The sequence below is a fragment of the Notolepis coatsorum genome, assembly GCF_963971535.1.
Source record: "Notolepis coatsorum genome assembly, chromosome: 1".
In the NCBI taxonomy this organism is placed as follows: domain Eukaryota; kingdom Metazoa; phylum Chordata; class Actinopteri; order Aulopiformes; family Paralepididae; genus Notolepis; species Notolepis coatsorum.
The window spans coordinates 80651189-80675565 of record NC_140165.1 but is presented as its reverse complement, the minus strand read 5'-3'; the positions used below and the strand labels follow the sequence as shown (position 1 = coordinate 80675565).

The 24377-nt window shown below is 48.2% G+C and overlaps 1 protein-coding gene across 1 annotated transcript in view; it reads left to right on the top strand.

Moving 5' to 3' along the window:
* The window catches only part of LOC311239603 (atrial natriuretic peptide receptor 1), a gene marked incomplete at both ends in the record, with an annotated part of 83160 nt that overhangs the window by 47054 nt on the left and 11729 nt on the right, over nucleotides 1–24377 (top strand). Inside the window, 3 exons of the mRNA XM_084327973.1 lie at nucleotides 2592–2690; nucleotides 4475–4566; nucleotides 5380–5523. Of these exons, the coding sequence (XP_084184099.1) occupies nucleotides 2592–2690; nucleotides 4475–4566; nucleotides 5380–5523 (335 nt within the window). The remainder of the gene's footprint in view (nucleotides 1–2591; nucleotides 2691–4474; nucleotides 4567–5379; nucleotides 5524–24377) is intronic.

Here is a 24377-nt window from a genome sequence, read left to right as displayed (position 1 = left end):
CCAATGTAATCAAAAAAGTCAACCAACGAACTAGATTCTTGTACCGGATCTCCTCTTCCTGACAAAAGAAGCCACCCAACTCCTTGTCCAATCAACAGTCATCTCCCGCCTCGACTACTGCAACGCACTGCTCGCTGGCCTCCCGGCCACTGCCACCAAGCCTCTTCAACTCATTCAGAACGCAGCGGCCCGCCTGATCTCAAACCTACCGAAGTCGGCCCATGTCACCCCACTTCTTAGGGACCTGCACTGGCTCCCCATTGCTGCACGAATCCGCTTCAAGGCCCTCGACCTAGCATACCGTGCGGCAAAGGCCTACCTCCGGTCAATGGTCTCTAACTACACACCCTCAAAACCCCTACGCTCTGCATCTTCTGGCCGCCTCAGACCTACTCCTATCCAAGCTCCGGGAGGGTCATCAAAAAGAAGTCGCCTATTCTCAGTCCTTGCCCCACAATGGTGGAATGAACTACCCACCCCAGTTAGGACAGCCGAAACCCATCCAATATTTCGCTGTCAACTAAAGACGCACTTCTTCAACCATTATCTGAATAAACAAAATAATATTATAATAATAATATATATATCTAACCCTAACTAACCTTACTGTCATGCACTTGTCCTAATAAACTAACCTACACTGTAGCACTCAACACTTTGATGAACATTGTTACTCAGCTGATAGAGTTGTGCCCTTCCTGATGACTTGTCGTACAGAACTTGTAAGTCGCTTTGGATAAAAGCGTCAGCTAAATGACTAAATGTAAATGTAAATGTATTGCTGTAAACATCCCTTGTGTAAGACACCATCAGCTCCAGAATTTCATTGGCTACAAAAACAGACAATAATTGTCACCGTCAGAGGTGACTGGTCCGTTCACCAGGAGGCAAAACCGGACGTGGTAACTTTTCCAAAACTGACGCTCGTTGGCTGTTTGGTCTCATAACCTGAGATTGGAAGCACATAATAAATCAAGTAGGGTGTCAATCAAACGGCAGTCATTTTAGCTTTCAAACTATGTGTAGGTTGATAGGCAATAACACAGCCTGAAGCCGACAGATGAGGACAAATGTGCTGCGACTTGCACTACGTGAGAGAGACTAGATGTCCAGTATGTAAAGATGTCCTGTAGGTCCAGCATATAACGATAATCTCTCTCTTGTCCTGTAGGTCCAGTATGTAAAGATAATCTCTTTTGTCCTGTAGGTCCAGTATGTAAAGATAATCTCTCTTGTCCTGTAGGTCCAGTATGTAAAGATAATCTCTCTCTTGTCCTGTAGGTCCAGTATGTAAAGCTAATCTTTCTCTTGTCCTGTAGGTCCAGGATGTAAAGATAATCTCTCTCTTGTCCTGTAGGTCCAGTATGTAAAGATAATCTCTCTCTTGTCCTGTAGGTCCAGTATGTAAAGATAATCTCTCTTGTCCTGTAGGTCCAGTATGTAAAGATAATCTCTCTTGTCCTGTAGGTAGGGTGACCAAACGTCCCGATTTGTGCAGGACAGTCCCGCAATTTAGCCCTCTGTCCCGCATGCCGCAACAGAAGAAAAATGTCCCGCATTTCAATAAGTGTCCCACATTTCAATAAACAATTTAAAATATATGAATAATTATTGTTTTTGTCTTCTCATTAATCCCCAACCATTCACTAATAATGCACCGCAGGTACTGTATGTTACATAGCCTATAGTCTAACCAGCGCGAGCGCATATACTATACATAGTGAGGATACTATTGTACATAGCACCTGCCTGGCGCAAGCTGTTTATGTTATGAATAGGCCTACCAGTGCCATTCTATTTCATCGCATCTGATGCGTCTAATCACGGGACGACCAAACTCTTCCCACTCGCCGTGCGCTATTGGACTAATGAAACGGCAGATGCAATACACAGCAAGATCACAAGCAGGCTTCGTCAAAATGGTCTGGGCTTAGAGACCGCATATCTGCATATGCAGCGAATAATTTGTGTTAACTATGGAAAACACAAATCTGTGTACAAAAAGCTTCACGACGACCACAACAGCATTGTGAAGGCAAACTGTCTGGCACACATCATTCACAACATGCGCACATCATGCAGGCGACAGGCTGAATGTCGACATGTCATTGAGGTAACTGAAGAGTGAAATTCAAGTCAAAGCGAATTTCTCTCTAACATGTCAAGCTTTTTATAAATATGCTCTTGGTCAGAAGGCTCTACTTGAAGCTGCATGGTTGAGTAATAATATAGATTCCTCAAGCACTAACTACCTGTACGTGCACTATGGTGCTCTCCAAGGTGCTTAAACCTTGGAGGCGCATTTCTAGTGTTTGCTTGGAGGCACAATGCGAAGGCACATTTCTAGTGTTACAGCCATTTGCTTAGCCTACTGTTCCCCATAGGCAATTTTTTAATAGTTGTTTCCTATTATTCACTGCTGTTTTAATTAGTTTATGTATATGTATTTCACTTATGCAGGATAACACTCTTTTAGAGGCCTACTCATGCTACTCATGTTATTATATGCATCCTGTGATATATGATAAAGATAATCTCTCTCTTGTCCTCTAGGTCCAGGATGTAAAGATAATCTCTCTCTTGTCCTGTAGGTCCAGTGGTAGCTGGAGTGGTGGGGACCAAGATGCCACGTTACTGTCTATTTGGAGACACAGTCAACACCGCCTCTAGGATGGAGTCAACTAGCCAAGGTAATTACCAGTATGTAAAGGGTCAGTCCCAATACCCCCCTTGGTCCTACCACTTGGCCCTACCTTCCCATGTCCCGATAATTTTTTGGATCTAGGGTAAGTGATCATCTAGCCCTCCAACTGGCTCTCTAAATGGAGTGTTTCCAGATGCTGACTCTAAACAGAGAGGTAGAAGGGAAAGCGTAACAGACTTTAGGTTTCAGTTTCCCTTTGAGGAAATACACTGAATCACGTGTTGCTTTTTTCTATATCACACTGTTCCAAAGATGATTAAAACTATTTCCACTGTTCCAAATCAAAACTGCAAAACTGCTCAACCGAATGAACCGAGCAGTAACGTTCCGCATTCCAGGGTTGTTTTCACCACGGCCGAGTCATAGAACGGCAGTAATGTAGGAGAGACCCGTCCGGTTGAGGAGAACACCAGTGGTGTTTCATAACTCGCAGGTGTTTTGGACAGAAAAAATCATTTGAAATGCCTGTTTAAAAACATTAAGACTAGCCTACTTAAAGAGCCGCAACATAGTCATATCACTCTTAATCACTCTCACTCTTGTGTTGTATCATGGGCTGCTCAACTAGCCCACATGGCTATTGCAGTTGGTAGTCTATGGTACAGAGAGGACATGCTAATGCTAAATAAGTAATGGTCAGGGTTGAAGTTGGTACTCTATGGCACAGACTGGACATGCTAATGCTAATGCTAAATAAGTAATGGTCAGGGTTGCAGTTGGTAGTCTATGGCACAGACTGGACATGCTAATGCTAAATAAGTAATGGTCAGGGTTGCAGTTGGTAGTCTATGGTACAGACTGGACATGCTAATGCTAAATAAGTACTGGTCGGGGGTTGCAGTTGGTAGTCTATGATACAGACTGGACATGTGGATGCTAAATAAGTACTGGTCAGGGTTGCAGTTGGTAGTCTATGGTACAGAGAGGACATGCTAATGCGAATGCTAAATAAGTAATGGTCAGGGTTGCAGTTGGTAGTCTATGGTACAGAGAGGACATGCTAATGCAAAATAAGTAATGGTCAGGGTTGCAGTTGGTAGTCTATGGTACAGACTGGACATGCTAATGCTAAATAAGTACTGGTCAGGGTTGCAGTTGGTAGTCTATGGTACAGACTGGACATGCTAATGCTAAATAAGTAATAGTCAGGGTTGCAGTTGGTAGTCTATGGTACAGACAGGACATGCTAATGCTAAATAAGTAATGGTCAGGGTTGCAGTTGGTAGTCTATGGTACAGACAAGACATGCTAATGCTAAATAAGTAATAGTCAGGGTTGCAGTTGGTAGTCTATGGTACAGAGAGGACATGCTAATGCTAAATAAGTAATGGTCAGGGTTGCAGTTGGTAGTCTATGGTACAGACTGGACATGCTAATGCTAAATAAGTAATAGTCAGGGTTGCAGTTGGTAGTCTATGGTACAGACAGGACATGTTAATGCTAAATAAGTAATGGTAAGGGTTGCAGTTGGTAGTATATGGTACAGACAGGACATGTTAATGCTAAATAAGTAATGGTCAGGGTTGCAGTTGGTAGTCTATGGTACAGACAGGACATGCTAATGCTAAATAAGTACTGGTCAGGGTTGCAGTTGGTAGTCTATGGTACAGACAGGACATGCTAATGCTAAATAAGTACTGGTCAGGGTTGCAGTTGGTAGTCTATGGTACAGACAGGCCATGCTAATGCTAAATAAGTACTGGTCAGGGTTGCAGTTGGTAGTCTATGGTACAGACAGGCCATGCTAATGCTAAGGAAGTGTTTCTACAGCCTTGAAGATCCAGTGCAGCTCCAGTACCTTCTACCTGCTGGAGGAGATCGGTGGATACATTTTGGAATGCAGAGGAATGCTGCAAGTGAAGGTCAGTTATCTGAGGTGAAGTCATGTGTCTTACTTCGTTCAGTAAATACAAACACTTGCTGTCCTGTACCGTACCATGCTGGTCAATGAAGACACGCCATAGCTCTCTCTCTCTGTTTCTGTCTCTCTCCTGTTTATCTGTCTGACTCTTTTATCTCTTTCCATCTCTGTCTCTCTCCATGCCTCTGTCTCTGTCTCTGCCCCTGTCTCCGTCTCTGTCTCTGCCTCTGCCTCTGTCTCTGTCTCTGTCTCTGTCTCTCTCCATGCCTCTGTCTCTCTCCATGCCTCTGTCTCTGCCTCTGTCTCTGCCTTTGTCTCTGTCTCTGTCTCTGTCTCTGTCTCTCTCCATGCCTCTGTCTCTGTCTCTGCCTCTGTCTCTGTCTCTCTCCATGCCTCTGTCTCTGTCTCTCTCCATGCCTCTGTCTCTCTCCATGCCTCTGTCTCTGTCTCTGTCTCTGTCCCTGTCGCTCTCCATGCCTCTTTCTCTGCCTCTGTCTCTCTCCATGCCTCTGTCTCTGTCTCTGCCTCTGTCTCTCTCCATGCCTCTGTCTCTCTCCATGCCTCTGTCTCTGTCTCTGTCTCTCTCCATGCCTCTGTCTCTCTCCATGCCTCTGTTTCTGTCTCTCTCCATGCCTCTGTCTCTGTCTCTCTCCATGCCTCTTTCTCTGTCTCTCTCCATGCCTCTGTCTCTGTCTCTCTCCATGCCTCTGTCTCTGTCTCTCTCCATGCCTCTGTCTCTGTCCATGCCTCTGTCTCTGTCTCTCTCCATGCCTCTGTCTCTGTCTCTTTCTCTCTCCATGCCTCTGTCTCCCAGGGTAAAGGTGACATGGTGACCTATTGGTTAGAAGGCAAGCAGACAGTGGGGACCTCTAAAGACCCTAGCCCCGACCGCATCAAGACCTCCAAGCAGACCACCATGGACACGGAGAGAGACGCAGGGAGAGACACAGGGAGAGAGGTGGACAGAGAGATGGAGAGAGAGAAAGAGACAGCACTGTTGTATGTGTCCATGCCAGGGTTCATAAACCAAGATATTCTATTGGACCCTGCCTGATCTAAAACTCTACAAGCACACACACACACGCACGCACGCACGCACGCACACACACACACACACACACACACACACACACACACACACACACACACATACACACACACACACACACACACACACACACACACACACACACACACACACACACACACACACACACACACACACACACACACACACACACACACACACACACACACACACACACACACACTTATAGACCCCACCCCCACACACACACATCTTGTCCTTAAACAAGACACTTAAAGGGGAGATGAAGCGTTGAACAATATGAGCCTAGTTTGTTTGTTGTGTACATTGGGTAAGACATGGTCCATATAATCAAATGTGAAATCCTGCTTATTTGTCTGAAAACTCAAATGTAATTTCCCCGCTTTTGCCATGGGCGCCGCCATTTTCGATTTAGCTGGATGGTGACGTCACAGTGATGGTTTGGGCTGGCTCCCGGCACACTGCTGGTTAGATAGCTACGTAAATATGGAGTATCGTGAAAGTCAGTCAATAAATTGTCAACCAAATGTAACGTTACCTACAGAAAAAATATATATTATATACTTGTAGTTGTATTATCTGCGAGACATCGCCACCAAGTCTCTCTCCATGCCTGTCACAAGTCAAAATGCTCCGCTATCTGCAAACAGCTCCACTGTCTGTGTGTGTATACTGTGCTTTAGTCAAATCACATTCAGCATGCCCTCAGCGTTCCCCCCCCCCCCCCCCCCCCCCCACCCACAGTCTGAGTCAGAGCGATAGTTCAACTTGACTAACAGGGTGAAGTATTAGGTATCAGTTTCCTTTTTTTCCTCCCTCAATAATATTATGTTATTTATGTACGTTATCATTATGTAAACAAATGCACATATGGATTGTTTGCTGCAATGTTTCTGAATGAATTGAAGCATTAATAAATAAGCAGATAATTAAATTAGATGTCCATAAGTACATTTGTGTTTTTAATTAGTATAGCCTAAATAAATATGAATTCAAGAAGTTAACCTGTTAAGCCTTTTCTTGCTTTTCTTTACCATAAATCGATCAATAGATACTGTTACAAAGGATCAGATTAAACCGAATATATATATTTATTTATTGATATATATTTGTATATCGTTTGATATCCCCTGTATATTCCTTGTACATATACACGGAATATCCCTTTAGCCCAGACCATAATAGTTCATTCTCCTATTGGACAGCGGTCCACCGGCGCCAGGGACCGGCCTCCGGAGCCAGGTTCAAAGTCACCGTCAAGATGTGTCTGGACATGCCCAACCTTGCCCAGGGATACGCGACAGAAATGAGAGTGGAACTAGTTTGTGTACCGTGCGTATAAATACGGCGCAGGTGAATATAGAACCCCTTAGCCCCTTACCTCCGTACCCTTCGTCCATTTAGTATGTTACCGATAAGTTGAAGCCTCACCCACGATACAACGTGCGGTGAAGTATGGCCTGTTTGGCCCCAGAATAGAGCATCGAGACCGCGTGCGAATTAGTAACTGAATTGTCAGAGTTTGGCGCTATACCGTCGAGTGCGACATATTTCTATTGAGTCTTTAATAGTCTATTTGTGTATAGTGTATCGTGCGGTTAGAATTCTACAGTGACCAGCATCTCCAACGCTTTCTCGTATTAGCTAGAGTTCTTATCCAGGCTGGGCCGACCGCATGGCGCTTTCACCCGAGGAGACCTAGGCGAGAACCGTATGGACATGTACACTGGATTAATCTACCCGACGACTACATAGCCCTTTGCGGCTGGAATATATTTGCTTTGGTCCGGTGATTTATGGAGCGGAGAACCAGCCAACGCTGCACGTGTTGGATTTACCCAGAGAGGAGTCAAGTCGAGTCGGCGCTCAGAGAGCCTGAGGCCGCCTAGCTTTCTTCCCTGTAGAGCTACAGTCTACAAGAGAACCAAGCTGTATTCGTCTGTGGATCAAGAGGCTACTGCACCGGCTTCTGTACCTGAAGTCTCCCTAGTCATCGTTGACCAGACGTCCTACTACCGACATATCTTCTACCCCCCCTGCTGGCTTACAACCAGTGGGAACCCCTTCCAGTATCTCCCGCTATATTGCCAGTGTACCATAGATATAATTCCCTAAGATTCAGGTTGTATAATTACCTCCTGCGTAACCAGAGAATGGACATTCGTTATTGATTTGCCTACGCATACTCCTTTGCCTTACAAGTGCATTCAAAGAATAATGTAAAGTATCCTATGTACCTTTTGCTCCATTAAATACTTGATTAATACCTTTGACTGGAACCGATTTCATTGTGGGAAGTGTTCATCATATTCATATATCGTGTACTGTATGGCCAGTAATTAAAGTACATAAAGCGGTAGTGGTTTAATGATACCATACTTATCAATACAGTCAGGGAATTGTACCCCTCAGTTACAATTGGTCCTTCGAGCCGGAGGGTAACTAGTGTAATATTAATATAGTGGTATTAATATTGACATGGCCTATGATGAACACTCCACAAAACGGTTCTCCTAAAGTAGATCGCCCGCAGCGTAGACGGCAGACACCTCAGTACTTAGAGGATTACGTTGCCAATATACTACCTAGCCTTCTACAGACGGTAAACGCGGAAAAAGTAGATAGTAAAATTATGTCCGACCCTATCGCCCAGGTTACCCCGCCAATAGAGGCCCTAGTGGGTTCTAATGTAACTGACCAAGCTCACGGTAGGGACCAGGAGGGACCCGACACGACTTTACCCCCCGCCAAGACCGAAGAAGTAGTCCCCGGAAGCTCCAGGATAAAGACAGCTCTCCGGGGATGGAACTCTACCCGATACAAGAAGAGGAGAGCACCCAGGACCAGGATCTCCAGGACTCGCCACAGGAGAACAGATCTCCAACGAGTACTGCCAGGAGCGGATCACCTCAACCAGCGTCTTCCCCCAGCGGGGCGGACAAGATGCTGGCACAGGCATTCCTCGCCAGCCTAGCAGCCTCTACAGAGCGCGATCGACTCCAAGCACAGATGCTTAGCGAGCGCGAACATTCTTCCATGGAAAGAGAACGCATTCAAGCACAGCAACGGAGCGACGAAGATCGTATAAGTCTAGAGATTAGACGCCTTCAGACGGAAGAGAATATGGTAAGAGACCGGGCCGAAGCAGAGCGCGCCGCCGCCGAAGCCCAGCGCGCCGCTGCCGGTGCCCAAAGAGAAGCAGAGCGCGCCGCCGCCGAAGCCCAGCGCGCCGCTTCCGGTGCCCAAAGAGAAGCAGAGCGCGACATCGCTCTCACCAAGCGCGAAGCCGAGCGCGACCGATTACAAGCGCAGATAATGGAGCAGCTGATCGCCAGGGCGACACCCCCTCCCTCCGCACAGGGTTCCAGGGCCTCGTCAAGACACGGGTCAAGGGCACCCTCCCCTACCCGATCAAACGACCCTGAGCCCGACCACCAGAGAGAGCCTATACCCCCCTCCGAACTCCTTCCCCGACCGGCCCACGCGAGGACCAGCTACAAGGAAGAAACGGTCTACACCGCGGAGAGGCTAAATAGACGACTACAGGATCTAGAGGACCTGCCAGAGCAAGAAGAAGAGGGAGAGGAGGAGAGTCAAGCCCGACAGCAGCACAGAACTCCACAGGACCAGGAGGTCCAGTACAGCCCAGGCTCTACCCCTGCGGCTCTGCGCTACAGACCCCCGACTCAATTCACGGGTGAGCTTGACGCACGACCAGCCCCGAGGAATAGCACCTGGATACGCGGGCCATGGTACCCAGCAGGTACCAGCCCACCAAGAGGCGTAAGAGGAGACTCGCCTAGGAGGCCTCTCTTCCAACGCTCACCGATGTGCCAGCCATCCATGGCATCATACATTGGCACACCGACGTTTCCGGACTTCACCCACGAGAACAGAGCACAGTACACCGAGCTACGAATGTGCTTAGAGACAATGATGTCCGATGTAGCAGACGAACCGTACAAGTATGCTATCCTACTGAAGCACCTCAAGGTGCCCCGAGCGCACAATATAGCGCTGGCCTATGCCACCTCTACTACCCCATACACAGCGGCTCTAGCAGCACTCGACCAAAGATATGGACGCATATGGGATTACGTAATACAAGAGATAAGGCATATCGACCGCTTACCCCCAGCCACAGACAATCGCTCACTAGATGACCTGTCTATCAAGGTACAATCCCTGGTAGGGATGCTGGGGGCGCAAAGAGAAAAGGGTATGCACGAACTGTACGCAAACTCTAATGTCGAGAGGATTTTAGAGAAGCTTCCGCCCGCCCGACAAGAGCGCTTCAGGCGGCAAAGAGACCACCGTGATCCTAACGGTCCCGAGCCATCCCTCCTAGACCTAGCCGACTTCCTAGCGAGAGAAGTCAACAGCCTACGGTTGGATACGTTCATGCGGAGCACCCCAAGCTCCAGAGAGGGACCTAGGAGAGCAAACGATGGCCGAAGATTGGTGACCGTCATGCACCAATCAGAACCAGTACAGAGCAGCAAGAACCACAGTACCCCCTCGATGAAAGAGAAGTGGAAGATGGTGTGCCCGTACTGCGAGAAAGAACACTGGTTGTCACAATGTGACACATTCAAGAAGATGACCGCCGATGAAGTGGGTCAATGGATAAAGTCCAACCGACGCTGTTACCGATGTGCGCGCAGTCACATGGCAGCCGACTGCCGCTTAAAGAAGAGGTGTAGCCGGTGTGACGGAGCCCACCTAGATGTCCTACATGACAGTAACAGAAGAAAGCCCACACCCTCAAGCAGCACAAAGGCAAGTGTTATGTACATTGACCCCGCCAGCAGCGGGGGCGCCCGAGTGCTCTTAAAGGTGGTCCGCGTAACACTGAGTTACCAAGACAAGGTCATGGACACTTACGCCGTCCTTGACGACGGGTCAGAGAAGACCCTTCTCCTCGCATCCGCTGCGGCCCAGCTGGGGCTGCGGGGGAGCGAAAACCAGATGACGATTCGGACAATAAGAAGAGATCTAAAGACGATAAAGGGCGAGAATGTCTCCTTCACTATCGCAGCAAGCGGGCAGCCAGAGAGACGGTATAGGATTACTAATGCTTTCACCAGCCAAGAAATAGGCCTGTCGCAGTACACCTACCCCATCGCCAAGCTGATGGATAAATATGTGCACCTGCGTCAACTACCTATCCCGCTCATAGACGGTGCCACCCCGACCCTGCTGATAGGCTCCGACCATGCAGACCTCATAGTCCCGATAGACCGGGTCCACACAGGGCCCAGAGGCTGTCCTGCAGCAGTCGAGACCCGCCTAGGATGGACATTACAAGGCCCCCTTGCTAAGTCTCTTAACCGAACAGCAGCCACTAACTGCCTCCACTCCAGAGTGACAGAAGAAGACACCACCCTCCTACAGCATGTCGAGAGGCTATGGACACTAGAGACAATGCCCTTTAAGAACGAAAAGAAAGACATTCGTTCCAAGGAAGACATTTACGCCATAGCACTCCTCGAGCAAGGGACAAAGAGAGTCAAAGTCAACGGAGTGATGAGATACGCAACTCCACTCTTGAGGCGAGAGGGTATGCCCACCTTCCACGCCCCAAAAGAAGCGACGGAGCGGTATCTATTGAACACAGAGCGGCGCCTAGCCAGAGACCCCGCTCAAGAGACTGTGTACCGCGCTGAGATTAACAAGCTAATCACAGCGGGACACAAAGAAAATTGACATTAAAGAGGCCGATCAGACGACCGAATCATGGTACGTGCCGCACCACAAAGTCCACCACAACGGCAAGGATCGTATTGTGTTCAACTGCAGCTACCAGATCGGATCACAAAATCTGAATAAAGAGCTCTTGCCCGGCCCAACACTCGGCCCCTCCCTACTAGGCGTGTTACTACGTTTCCGCCAGGACAAGGTGGCCATCAGCGGCGACATCAAAGGGATGTTCCTGCAGGTGAGACTAGTGGAGGAGGACAAGCCCCTGCTGCGGTTCCTATGGAGAGAGAGGATCGGGGATGAGCAACCAGCCATCTATCAATGGGAAGTCCTCCCTTTCGGAACCACATGCAGCCCATGCTGTGCTACGTTTGCACTGCAAAAACACGTCGCAGAGGACCCAGCAGCTGATGAAGAGGTCCGAAAAAGTGTAGAAAATAGTTTCTACGTGGACAACTGTCTGCAAAGCGTCTCGACGCCAGAAGAAGCCGAGGCCCTTCTACTCAAGCTCCACGCCTCCCTGATCAAAGGCGGCTTTGATCTCAGGCAGTGGGCCAGCAGCGACCCGCAAGTATTGCGCAGCCTCTCCCCCGAGGACAAGGCAGCAAGCAGCGAGACCTGGATGGCGACCATCCCAGGAGAAGCCCAAGAAATGACATTAGGACTAGTCTGGCGCTTCAAAACAGACTCGCTCCATTATAAACACACACCCCTGACCAAGGAGCAGGGAAGGTCGACTGCACTACCGACCACCAGACGGAGTGTATACAGAACACTCGCCAGACAATATGACCCGTTGGGATGTATTCTACCTTACACCACCAGGGCAAAGATGATTGTAAGAGCGTTATGGGACAAGGACCAGGGCTGGGACGACCCCATACCCGAACACCTTGCATCCACATGGAGAGAGTGGGAGACGGAACTCAGCTCACTCCCAGGTGTTAACATACGCCGCAGCTACTTCCCACCCACAGTGAGGCCGGAGACGTGCCAGATGGACCTGCACGTCTTCAGCGACGCCTCCGAAGTAGCCTACGGCTCGGTGGCCTACTTGCGTGCCCGAGAGGAGGGAGGAGAAATACATACTGCCTTCATCCTGGCCCGCTCAAGAATAGCCCCACGAAAGCAACAATCTATCCCGTGTCTAGAGCTCTGCGCAGCCCTAGCAGGAGCGCAACTCGCCACGTTAATCCAACGTGAACTCACCATTCCGGTGCAAAGAACAATCTTGTGGTCAGACTCCACGACAGTACTCACATGGATCCGGTCTGATTCGTGCAGATACAAGGTCTTCGTGGGGGTCAGAGTCACAGAGATTCAAGATTTAACAGAAGTAGCAAGCTGGAGGTATGTGGACACAAAACACAACCCAGCTGACATCATCACCCGGGGAATGTCCCTGGATGACCTCACCCGTCACAACCTATACAGTGACGGGCCAGAGTTCCTCAAGCTCCCGGAAGAAGAGTGGCCTACACCCACCCCACGGGAAGCGAGTAAAGAGGAGGCCGAAAACAAGAAATCTATGTTCTGTGGATTGAACACACTCGTCTCCACAGACCCCGACATAGACGATTGCCTCACCCTAGAGAGTGCGCAGCTAAAGACATTCCTGTGGCACCACCCAGAGGTTCAGCTCACTACTGACATTACTGCAGCTGACTACGAAGAAGCGGAACTTCTTCTACTACAACGAGCCCAGAGAGACTCGTTCCCCGATGAGCTAGACTGTCTACAGGGAGCAAAGCCCGTCCCATCAGACAGCAGACTGCTCCACCTAGCCCCCGAGAGCGACGCCCATGGTCTCATCAGAGTGGGTGGTCGTTTGCGGAGAGCCCCAGACTTACCGGATGACGTCAAGTACCCGATAGTCTTAAACAGCCGACACAAGGTCACAGAGCTGATCATAAAGAAATACGACGAGGATGTGCATCACGCCGGGGCAGAGAGAGTCTTCGCGGAGATCAGACGTCGTTATTGGATACTGCAAGGGAGAGAAGCAGTGCGGCGCTTCCAGCGAACCTGTCTAGACTGTCGTAAGTGGCGAGCGCAGCCCAGTATACCCCGGATGGCTGACCTACCTCCCTGTCGCCTCCGACTCGGCGACAAGCCCTTTCACTCCACCGGTATGGACTGTTTCGGCCCGCTGTATATAAAGAAAGGAAGAGGCACCGAGAAGCGGTGGGGTATTGTATTCAAATGCATGACCACCCGAGCGATGCATATAGAACTCCTTCCAACCATGAGCACAGACTCATTCCTTATGGCCTTCCGAAGATTCACATCGCGGAAAGGCAAACCGTCTATATTGTTGTCTGATCACGGGACAAACTTCAAAGGCGGAGAAAGAGAGCTGAGAGAGAGCTCCCAAGCTATGGGCCCAGAACTTAAGACCCACCTCGCTCCATACCAGATTGACTTCCAGTTTAATCCCCCGAACGCACCTCACTTCGGTGGAACTTGGGAACGAGAAGTACGTTCAATAAAGACAGCCCTGTACGCCGTGCTTGGGGCCCAGACCGTGGCGGAAGAAGTCCTACTGACAGTCCTCACGGAGATCGAGGGAGTATTGAACTCAAAGCCCCTCGGTTACGTTTCAAGTGATGTAGCAGATGTCGACCCAGTCACCCCCAACACACTCTTGATGGGGCGGCTGGACCCCGCGCTACCACAGACAATGTACAGGCCTGAAGAAGCGAACGGCCGAAGAATGTGGAGGTACAGTCAAGTACTGGCTGACAAGTTTTGGAACAGCTTCCTACTCCACTACCTACCGTCTCTACAGACCCGCCAGAAATGGGTGAAAGAGAGAGACAATTTGACAGAAGGAACAGTCGTCATGATTATCGACCAGTCACTACCCCGAGCTATGTGGCCGGCCGGCCGCGTAAGCAAAGTGATCACCGGTGCCGACGGAAAGGTCCGAGCAGCCGAAGTGCTCGTCCAAGGGCGGACCTACACCCGACCCGTGGCGAGGCTAATAGAACTGCCAAGGCTCCCCGATACCATCGATGACGACCATGACCCCATGACTTTGTGAACTGACCGATCCCTCACAACAGACATTGAGTAGTGGACAGTGCGGTTAATCTGTCTCTGCTTAGCTAATTAGGTGGGACTAATTAGGGGGCGGCTGTTACAAAGGATCAGATTAAACCGAATATATATATTTATTTATTGATATATATTGCATAGTATTTGTATATCGTTTGATATCCCCTGTATATTCCTTGTACATATACACGGAATATCCCTTTAGCCCAGACCATAATAGTTCATTCTCCTATTGGACAGCGGTCCACCGGCGCCAGGGACCGGCCTCCGGAGCCAGGTTCAAAGTCACCGTCAAGATGTGTCTGGACATGCCCAACCTTGCCCAGGGATACGCGACAGAAATGAGAGTGGAACTAGTTTGTGTACCGTGCGTATAAATACGGCGCAGGTGAATATAGAACCCCTTAGCCCCTTACCTCCGTACCCTTCGTCCATTTAGTATGTTACCGATAAGTTGAAGCCTCACCCACGATACAACGTGCGGTGAAGTATGGCCTGTTTGGCCCCAGAATAGAGCATCGAGACCGCGTGCGAATTAGTAACTGAATTGTCAGAGTTTGGCGCTATACCGTCGAGTGCGACATATTTCTATTGAGTCTTTAATAGTCTATTTGTGTATAGTGTATCGTGCGGTTAGAATTCTACAGTGACCAGCATCTCCAACGCTTTCTCGTATTAGCTAGAGTTCTTATCCAGGCTGGGCCGACCGCATGGCGCTTTCACCCGAGGAGACCTAGGCGAGAACCGTATGGACATGTACACTGGATTAATCTACCCGACGACTACATAGCCCTTTGCGGCTGGAATATATTTGCTTTGGTCCGGTGATTTATGGAGCGGAGAACCAGCCAACGCTGCACGTGTTGGATTTACCCCGAGAGGAGTCAAGTCGAGTCGGCGCTCAGAGAGCCTGAGGCCGCCTAGCTTTCTTCCCTGTAGAGCTACAGTCTACAAGAGAACCAAGCTGTATTCGTCTGTGGATCAAGAGGCTACTGCACCGGCTTCTGTACCTGAAGTCTCCCTAGTCATCGTTGACCAGACGTCCTACTACCGACAGATCTTCTACCCCCCCTGCTGGCTTACAACCAGTGGGAACCCCTTCCAGTATCTCCCGCTATATTGCCAGTGTACCATAGATATAATTCCCTAAGATTCAGGTTGTATAATTACCTCCTGCGTAACCAGAGAATGGACATTCGTTATTGATTTGCCTACGCATACTCCTTTGCCTTACAAGTGCATTCAAAGAATAATGTAAAGTATCCTATGTACCTTTTGCTCCATTAAATACTTGATTAATACCTTTGACTGGAACCGATTTCATTGTGGGAAGTGTTCATCATATTCATATATCGTGTACTGTATGGCCAGTAATTAAAGTACATAAAGCGGTAGTGGTTTAATGATACCATACTTATCAATACAGTCAGGGAATTGTACCCCTCAGTTACAGATACCGTATTAGATCCCCAATTATCATATCATGGGGTATCATTGGAAAGCCACACTCATTGGCTACAACTCTCTGCAAAGATTTTCGAGATCGCCAAATGATTGACGGAGCTAGAGCCCCGGGAGTCGGGGTGGTAATGTGTACTTTTGCGTACTTTGGGGCACGCCTCACATATCGGCATGTAACTCGAGAACCGCTGAACGGATTTTGTCACCTGAAAGGGCAATCGACAGGCAACAAATAGGGCCTTAATTCCATCTATATATTGTATTAAAAGAAATGCACACCCGAGCCACTAGAGGTCGGCAAAAAATCGTCCACATGTGGGCCCTTGGATGTTAAGAGGTCAATGTTTTTAAATATTTTTTTTGTAGCCAAGAGTGAAGACCATAACCCTCTCAAAAACAGTAGTCAAAGTGTATATTTAAATGTTTACCGATGTTTTATACGATTTATCGGAAATACTAATTTATCGGAAAATGCTAATTATTGTAAAAAACGCAAGAAATGACTAAATCCAGATTCAACCCTGCCATTGGAAAGAGGAGCATTTTTCCTATCCATAGATGTATGATTTGGCCATAATAAGGTCAAGGTCAAATTCAAGGTCAAATATGAATTTATAATTAAAGTCGATTATCATTAATTACTGTATCTACAAATCCTTCTGTTTAATCATCTTCCTGCGGTTCATTTGCTTAGATTTTTTGTACACATGATCTCAATAAGGTGGTGAATGAGCTCAGTGAGCATTTTCTCCTACCGTATCAATTTTTGATCATCATCATCAAAATCATAAATCATAATTAATCATAATTAATTTATTCATTACAATTGAATAATTACTAGTAACAGACACAATATTTCTGACACTGGAAATACATACCCCCAGGTCCCTAGATGTTCCTAGATACCAAGAACATGCAAATTGACCTTGCAGAAGTGGAGCAATCTTCCATTTACTTAGGCATGTACCTTTAGGCGAAAACGGTCTACAGATTAACAGGTTAAATACCGAATTAACGACACATTTATTAATAGGCTGAAAGTTAAAACGAATAACAGGCTGAAAAAACAATTAGCCTATTTAATAGGCTAAACAGTGCGTAAAAGGGCGATGTCTTTTATGCTGCGCTGTGACAGCACTCCATCGTGGACAGCCAGCTGAAGCGTGTGGGCCATACATCCCAAACTTTGTAATCCTCCGTCTTTCATGCATTTGACCACGTTTCAGGCATTATCTCGGAGTATGACATGAATCTTTTCTTTCGGAATATGCCACGTCTGGAACATTATTCTTGAATGCTGTTACCAGCGCTGCAGCAGTATGGGAGCCGGAGAACTCTTGGGAATGCAGGACCGCTTTACGGAGTTGGAAGTCTGCGTCAATCCACTGAGCTGTCAAACTCAGCATTGACATGGGGCTGACATCAGAGCTCCAAATATCACTGGTAAACCTAATTGAAGAAACGTCTTCTTTCAGAAGGCTATTGTTGGGGAAAATGTGTATATGAGGTGAACTAGTTTAATATGGGTCAACTAAGCAGTGCTGAAAGACGGTCTGGCTGACGTTCTTAAAACAACTTGGACAGATGGACATTTCAGTACGGCACGTTGTGTGCTTGTAATCTCGTACATCATATCGCTTTCATATCTTGTTCTTTTATCTCTTTCATACACACACAAACCTCACTAATCTGAACTCTCTCTTTCACACACACACATATACTCTTTCACATTCACACACACACACACACTCATTTTCACATTCACACACACACATATACTCTTTCACACTCACACACACACACTCATTTTCTCTTTCACTAATCTTGACTCCAGACTCCAGCTTTGTCTCAGGACGATAAACCTTTAGACTTATCTTCTGTTTTTATTCTCTCTTCTATGTTAAATCTATGTGTCATCTTAATGTACGTCATGTCATATCTGAGATAATATGTTACGTCATCATATCTGTCATGTCGGGGCAGGGCTGGGAAGGTATTATCTGGGGGAACGGGGGGTTGGGGAGTCAGAGTGTTTTCCTTCAACTGTGGTGACCGTCTACTGAGCCATAGCTTTTGCTGTTAAAACTTATTTTCCTAAATAAATTACCTACTTGTTAAAATTGGAAATATCGTCTCCTGCTGTGTTAAACAACCATCAGCCACATCATTTGGTGACCCTTGACCTGTAGACCGCCCTGCCGGGCCCCCTCACACGGCCAGCTCCGGACCTCTCCCGTAGAAATTCTGGCGGTGTCGACAAACAAACACAGGTGAGCATTTTTGCTTTTGATTAGAATGTCCGTAAGAGATTCTGCGGGAGGAAAAAGTTGAGCTGACTGTGTGACGAGGTCTGGATGGACGGCTAAAACGAACACGAGTGGTGAGGTGTTTACACTAGGGCGAATCCTCTTTTAACAGGCTATAAGTGCGCCACTAATCAATTTTTAATTGCATGTTTTCGACCTCTGGTCAAATTTTTCTCCATCTGCTCAAACTTCTCCCTGATCCCTTTACGACACTCTCCACATTCCCCACTTCCTTGTTATAACTGTGCCTTCTGTCCTCTGTAGATAAGACTCTCGATTTTCAAAACAAAAACCGGTGCCGCTCTGCTGTTATTCAAAACACACTATTACAGCTGGCATTCTCTGTGTCAAACTAATTACGTTTACGGATACACTATTGTTCGTTTTCTTATTGGCTTGTGAAGTTGTTGCTACAGAGAGGCTAGCTGTGATAATATGAGCAGAGAGTAAAAAACAATTTGGGCAGCGTGAGACGAGACTCTAGCTTGTTTGCACTATTGGGCCTACACACACACACACACATTCCTGTGTCACAATATACATTGCTTAAAAAGTTAGCTATTATACACCCCAATAGGACGCACCAGGTTGGGAAAAAAAGTTAACTGTTTGGATCAGAGATCAGGCCCCTGATCTCTCTCTCTCTCTCTCTCTCTCTCTCTCTCTCTCTCTCTCTCTCTCTCTCTCTCTCTCTCTCTCTCTCTCTCTCTCTCTCTTTCTTTCGTACATGTATAGAAACTATATTGGTCGCAAAGATAACTGTAACAAGGGTTCCATGCACGAAACACTAAAAACGCATGTTTTTTAATAAACTCTTGATTAAAGACACACAGCCCAGTTTAAAGGAGCAATCAGCGATATTTGGAAAATAACTCATTCTGGGCGTTGAGCCAGCTGAGAAGTCTGGGCATTGAGCCAGCTAAGGAGTCTGGGCGTTGTGCCAAGAGAGATAGCTCTCTCTCTCTCTCTCTCTCTCTCTCTCTCTCTCTCTCTCTCTCTCTCTCCTCTCTCTCTCTCTCTCTCTCTCTCTCTCTCTCTCTCTCTCTCTCTCTCTCTCTCTCTCTCTCTCTCTCTGGGTTTGCTGACCCCTGTTGGTAAGCCAAGGTGTAGCATACAAACTCATCACATCTCTTTCTCTCTTGGGTTTGCTGACCCCTGGTGGTAGAAAACACACACACACACACCGACATACACACATACACACACACACACACACACAGTCACACACACGCACACACACACAGTCACACACACACACACACACACACACACAGTCACACACACACACACACACAGTCACACACACACACAGTCACACACACACACACACACACACACACAGACACACACACACACACACCGACATACACACATACACACACACACACACACAGTCACACACACACACACACAGTCACACACAGACACACACACACACACCGACATACACACATACACACACACACACACACACACAGTCACACACACACACACACACACAGTCACACACAGACACACACAGACACACACACACAGACACACAGACACACACAGTCACACAGACACACACACCGACACACACGTCTGTGCAAAGACACAGACACACACAGACACACACAGACATACACACACACACACACACACAAACACACACACACCGACACACACACACACACACACAGTCACACACACACACAGTCACACACACACACACACACAACACAGTCACACACACACACACACACAGCAAAGACACACACACACACACACACACAGACACACACACACCGACACACACACACACACACACACATTCCTGTGTCCCGGTAGACAGCGGGTTGTGACGCACACACACACAGTCACACACACACAGTCACACACACACACACACACAATCACACACAAACACACACACACCGACATACACACATACACACACACACACACACACACAGACACACACACCGACATACACACACACACACACACACACACACACACACACACACAGTCACACACAGACACACACACACCGAGTTGTAGTAGCGTTGTAGTTGTAGATCTAGGTTAACTGTGTCCTGGAGTAGTAGTTGTAGAGTAGAACCAGGTTAACTGTGTCCTGGAGTGGTAGATCCAGGTTAACTGTGTCCTGGAGTAGTAGTTGTAGATCCAGGTTAACTGTGTCCTGGAGTAGTAGTTGTAGAGTAGTAGTAGTAGTTGTAGAGTAGTAGTAGATCCAGGTTAACTGTGTCCTGGAGTAGTAGTTGTAGAGTGGCTGAAGTACAACCACACACACACACACACAACACAATAAACACACACACACACTAAACAATGATGCATACAGCAGAGGACATACTGTTAGACCGGAACCCGCTCATAAAGAACCTAATTCTCAAAGTAGGTGTCCGTTGGCAGAGGCGTACAAAGGCCGGGGACACAAAATGGCCTTCCGGAGGTACTTTTGATCTCGACGTATGCGAAGAGATGAATGTAATGATTCGTAACCACAAGCCAGGCGACAACAGCAAAAAGAGGTTGAAAAAGAGGACAGAAGAGTTGGGGGTAATGAAGCTCTACGCCCAGAAGGGGAGAGCATACAGGCAGGAAGCTTTAGCGCTAAATCAGGGAGAGACGGATATAGGGAAACCAACATCCCCACCTTATGTCACGCAATTGCCGGTGGGCACTGTGACAATAAGAGGAGAATATGAGGAGACGGAATTAGGGACCCCCGCTAGGTCAGAAACCCCCGCTAGGTCAGAAACCTCCGCTAGATCAGAGACCTCCCTTAGGCGAGATACCCCCCCCAAACTGACCCCGCAGGATCTCTATCCGAAAGTCCTGGCGGCATATGGCGAGACAGTACGTCGGAAGTTGTATACTGCAGAGGAAGAGGAGGTAGAGAACCTGGGCAGGCAGAGGGAGGGAGTCGGGAGGAAGATAGAGGAAGAGCCCCGTCAGAGTGTGGCACAGCAGACATCAGAGAAACACGGAGCGTGTGGCCACACTAAACTGTTGAATGAGGAGGAAGATGAGAATGACACGAAACCAGGACAGGAGAAAGGAAACATTACAGGAACCCTGACTTTCGCCCCTACATTCGTGGGAAGTGTGACAAGCACAGGCCAGTTTCCCCTGCTAATAAAGGGGAACGATATCTTTCACATGCCATGGTCACCTCTAGACATCGATGGTTTAATAGTAAGACTACCGGACCTTTCAGAAGGAGCCTCCAGGTGGATCACGCAGTTTGAGGAAAATACGTCATCTTTTCTGCTAGCAGTGGGTGACGTCAAATCCCTGTTGACGCGTTTGCTAGGAGTTGGTGCCTGCCGGGACATCATGGGTGATACATCGATGCGAGTGGCATGCGACACGCAGGCCCATGATGGAGACATATTCAACGCGCATAGAGCGGCGTTGTGGTACAAACTCAGGAATCAATATCCATCACGTATTAATCCGGCAAAACTGGCAGGCAACCCCATAATGGAGATGGAAGGGCCTGGCGCCTATGTGAACAAAGTACTGAAGGAGTGGAGAGGTGAGCTAGGACACAACCCAGAAATTGACCCGTTGCAGAGAGCGATGTTTAGAGAAAGTGTGATGAGAGGGCTTCCAGAGGTGGTTAAGAATAGACTGGAAGACGTGGTGGGGTTAATGGACATGACTTATCCTTTGTTCTGTGCACATGTAACACATAGTGTGGAGAAGCAAAGGGCTCAGGAGCAGAAAGTCAGGGATCAGGATAGAAATGACGCAAGGAAGTTAACTCAGCAACAACTGCAGCCCCAAAGGAGGTTGCAGGCAGTAATGGTGTCATCTGCTACCTCTCCACCCATGCAGGACCAGGGACCCCCGCCTGCACCTCAGGTAGTGAGAAGCTATGGCTATAGTTCACAGAACCAGGCGTCCAGGCGGCAGGCAGGGAATGGGCAATCAGGCCCACGGTTTACACAGGGACCGGGGAACGAACAACAGTTTCCCCGTTTCCACTGTTGGAACTGCGGCATGCAGGGACACAGGGAAATGAGATGTAGGCAACCATACCGTCCCGGCTCGGAGTATGGAAGACCCGTGCGCCAGGGGGAGTCACAAGGGCCCCACGACCAGGGGGAGACAGGAGGGCCCCGAAACCAGGGGGGTAATCACTAGGGGTGCCCAGAGAATGCGACGGGGGGAAATCAAATGATTGTGGTTTCCAAGGGAGCTGAGCAAGAACCTATTCTGCAGGTCCTAGTGGAGGGCAAATTAACAGAGATGATGGCAGACACTGGAGCAGGTTTTTCCTGCATAAAGCAAAAATACGCCGCTCACTTACCCCAGTCTGGACAGTATGTTCGGACGGTCGGATTCTCGGGAAAAACATAATTAATACCCACATCAGATCCAATCTCTATGACGTATAACAACAAGACCATAACAATACCTGTATTAATTTCGGACAGCACCCCGCGCAATCTCTTGGGACGAGATGCAATGTGTAAACTAGGCTGTAAAATCCTATGTACGCCTGAGGGGATTCAAATTGAACAAGACGTGTACCAAATGATGCTACAAGGGACGGGGGAGAAAGAGGCCACTGTGTTTTGGCTGGGCAACATAGATGCAGAGCTGCAAAGGGTCTGTGACCCCTGGGAGCCATTTCTGAAAACCCAACTGCCTCAGTCTAGACAAACAAACATGGAGGCACATTGCACACTACAGTATTTGACGAATAGTGACCTAGTTAGGAACAAGGCATGGTTGCAGGGACAGCCCGAGCAGGTGCAGATTAACTCATCTACGATAATTGTAGGGAGACAGGGCGCGGCGTTGAGGGTTAACACGAGTAAGTATCTACGGGAACAACATAGACTAAGAGACGCCGCCCCACACATCACACTGAGAATAAATCCTGGTTACGAATCCGAACATCTAGGTTCAATGATACAGGAATCCGAGACTCAAAGGTGGGTCTCCACGGAATCTCCGCTAATTTGGAACAGCGCAGATGGGAGTTTCATAAAAATAATGATTTCCTTTTCAGTTTTGGCAAAACCGCAAGTAATCAGATTACCAGGAGACCCTTGCGTTATTCCAGAGGCGGATGCTTTGCTGGAACAGGACATGTTGGCGCGCACCCCGGAACGGTTGTGGTCAAAACACGACACAGATGTGGGTCTAATATTGTCGGCACAGCCAGTGAAGGTCAGGTTAAAGAAGGGTTGTAGACCACCCTTTATCAGACAGTATACAATGAAGCCAGAGTCGGAGGAAGCTATATCACATCAGATTGAGGGACTGTTAAAGGGGGGAGTGCTCGTCCCTTTCAAATCCAGATGTAATACACCTATCCACCCAGTGCTAAAGGCGGACAGGGCTAGGTACAGACTGGTACACGATTTGAGGGCGGTGAACGACGTGGTGTCTGGACCAGAGGCGGAAGTCGCTAATCCACACACCCTCCTGACAAACATCCCGAGTAGCTCGCAGTACTATACGGTCATTGATCTCACGCAGGCATTCTTCAGTGTTCCATTGGAAAAAGAGTCTCAGTATCTGTTTGCTTTTACCCACAGGGGGAAACAATACTCTTACACCCGGTTGCCACAAGGGTTCGCGCACTCGCTGCATTACTTCTCGAAGGCGCTCAAGGAAGACTTGCAAGGAGTGTGTGACACACTACTCAGCACGGTTTTACTGTATGCAGATGACATTCTAATCTGCTCGGATACACGTCAGCAGTGCCATGAGGACTCCATCAAAGTTTTGAGTGGATTGGCCGTGGGAGGCCACAAGGCATCCCGTTCAAAACTGCAGTACTGCCAGCCAAAAGTTGAGTACTTGTCTCGCGTCATTCAAAAGGGCATAAAAAACATCTCACCCACGCAACTCGAAGCTGTATCCAAGGCACCTAGGCCATTGACGGTCCGACAGATGATGACGTTTTTAGGGATGACTGGGTACAGCTCTGAGTGGGTGGAGGACTATACGATAGCGACAGCGCCGTTGAGGATGATGATAAAAGAGGCGGGTACAGACAAGCTTCGCGCTCCCTTGACATGGACCGAGGAGGGGGAGGACGCGTTCATAAACATTAAGCGTCTGTTGTTACAGGCCCCTGCCCTGGCGCTGCCGGATTATGAGAAGTGTTTCCACCTATTCGTCTCACATAGAGCGCAGCATGCGACAGCTGTCCTGACTCAAACACAGGGGGTGAGTGGGAAAAAACAA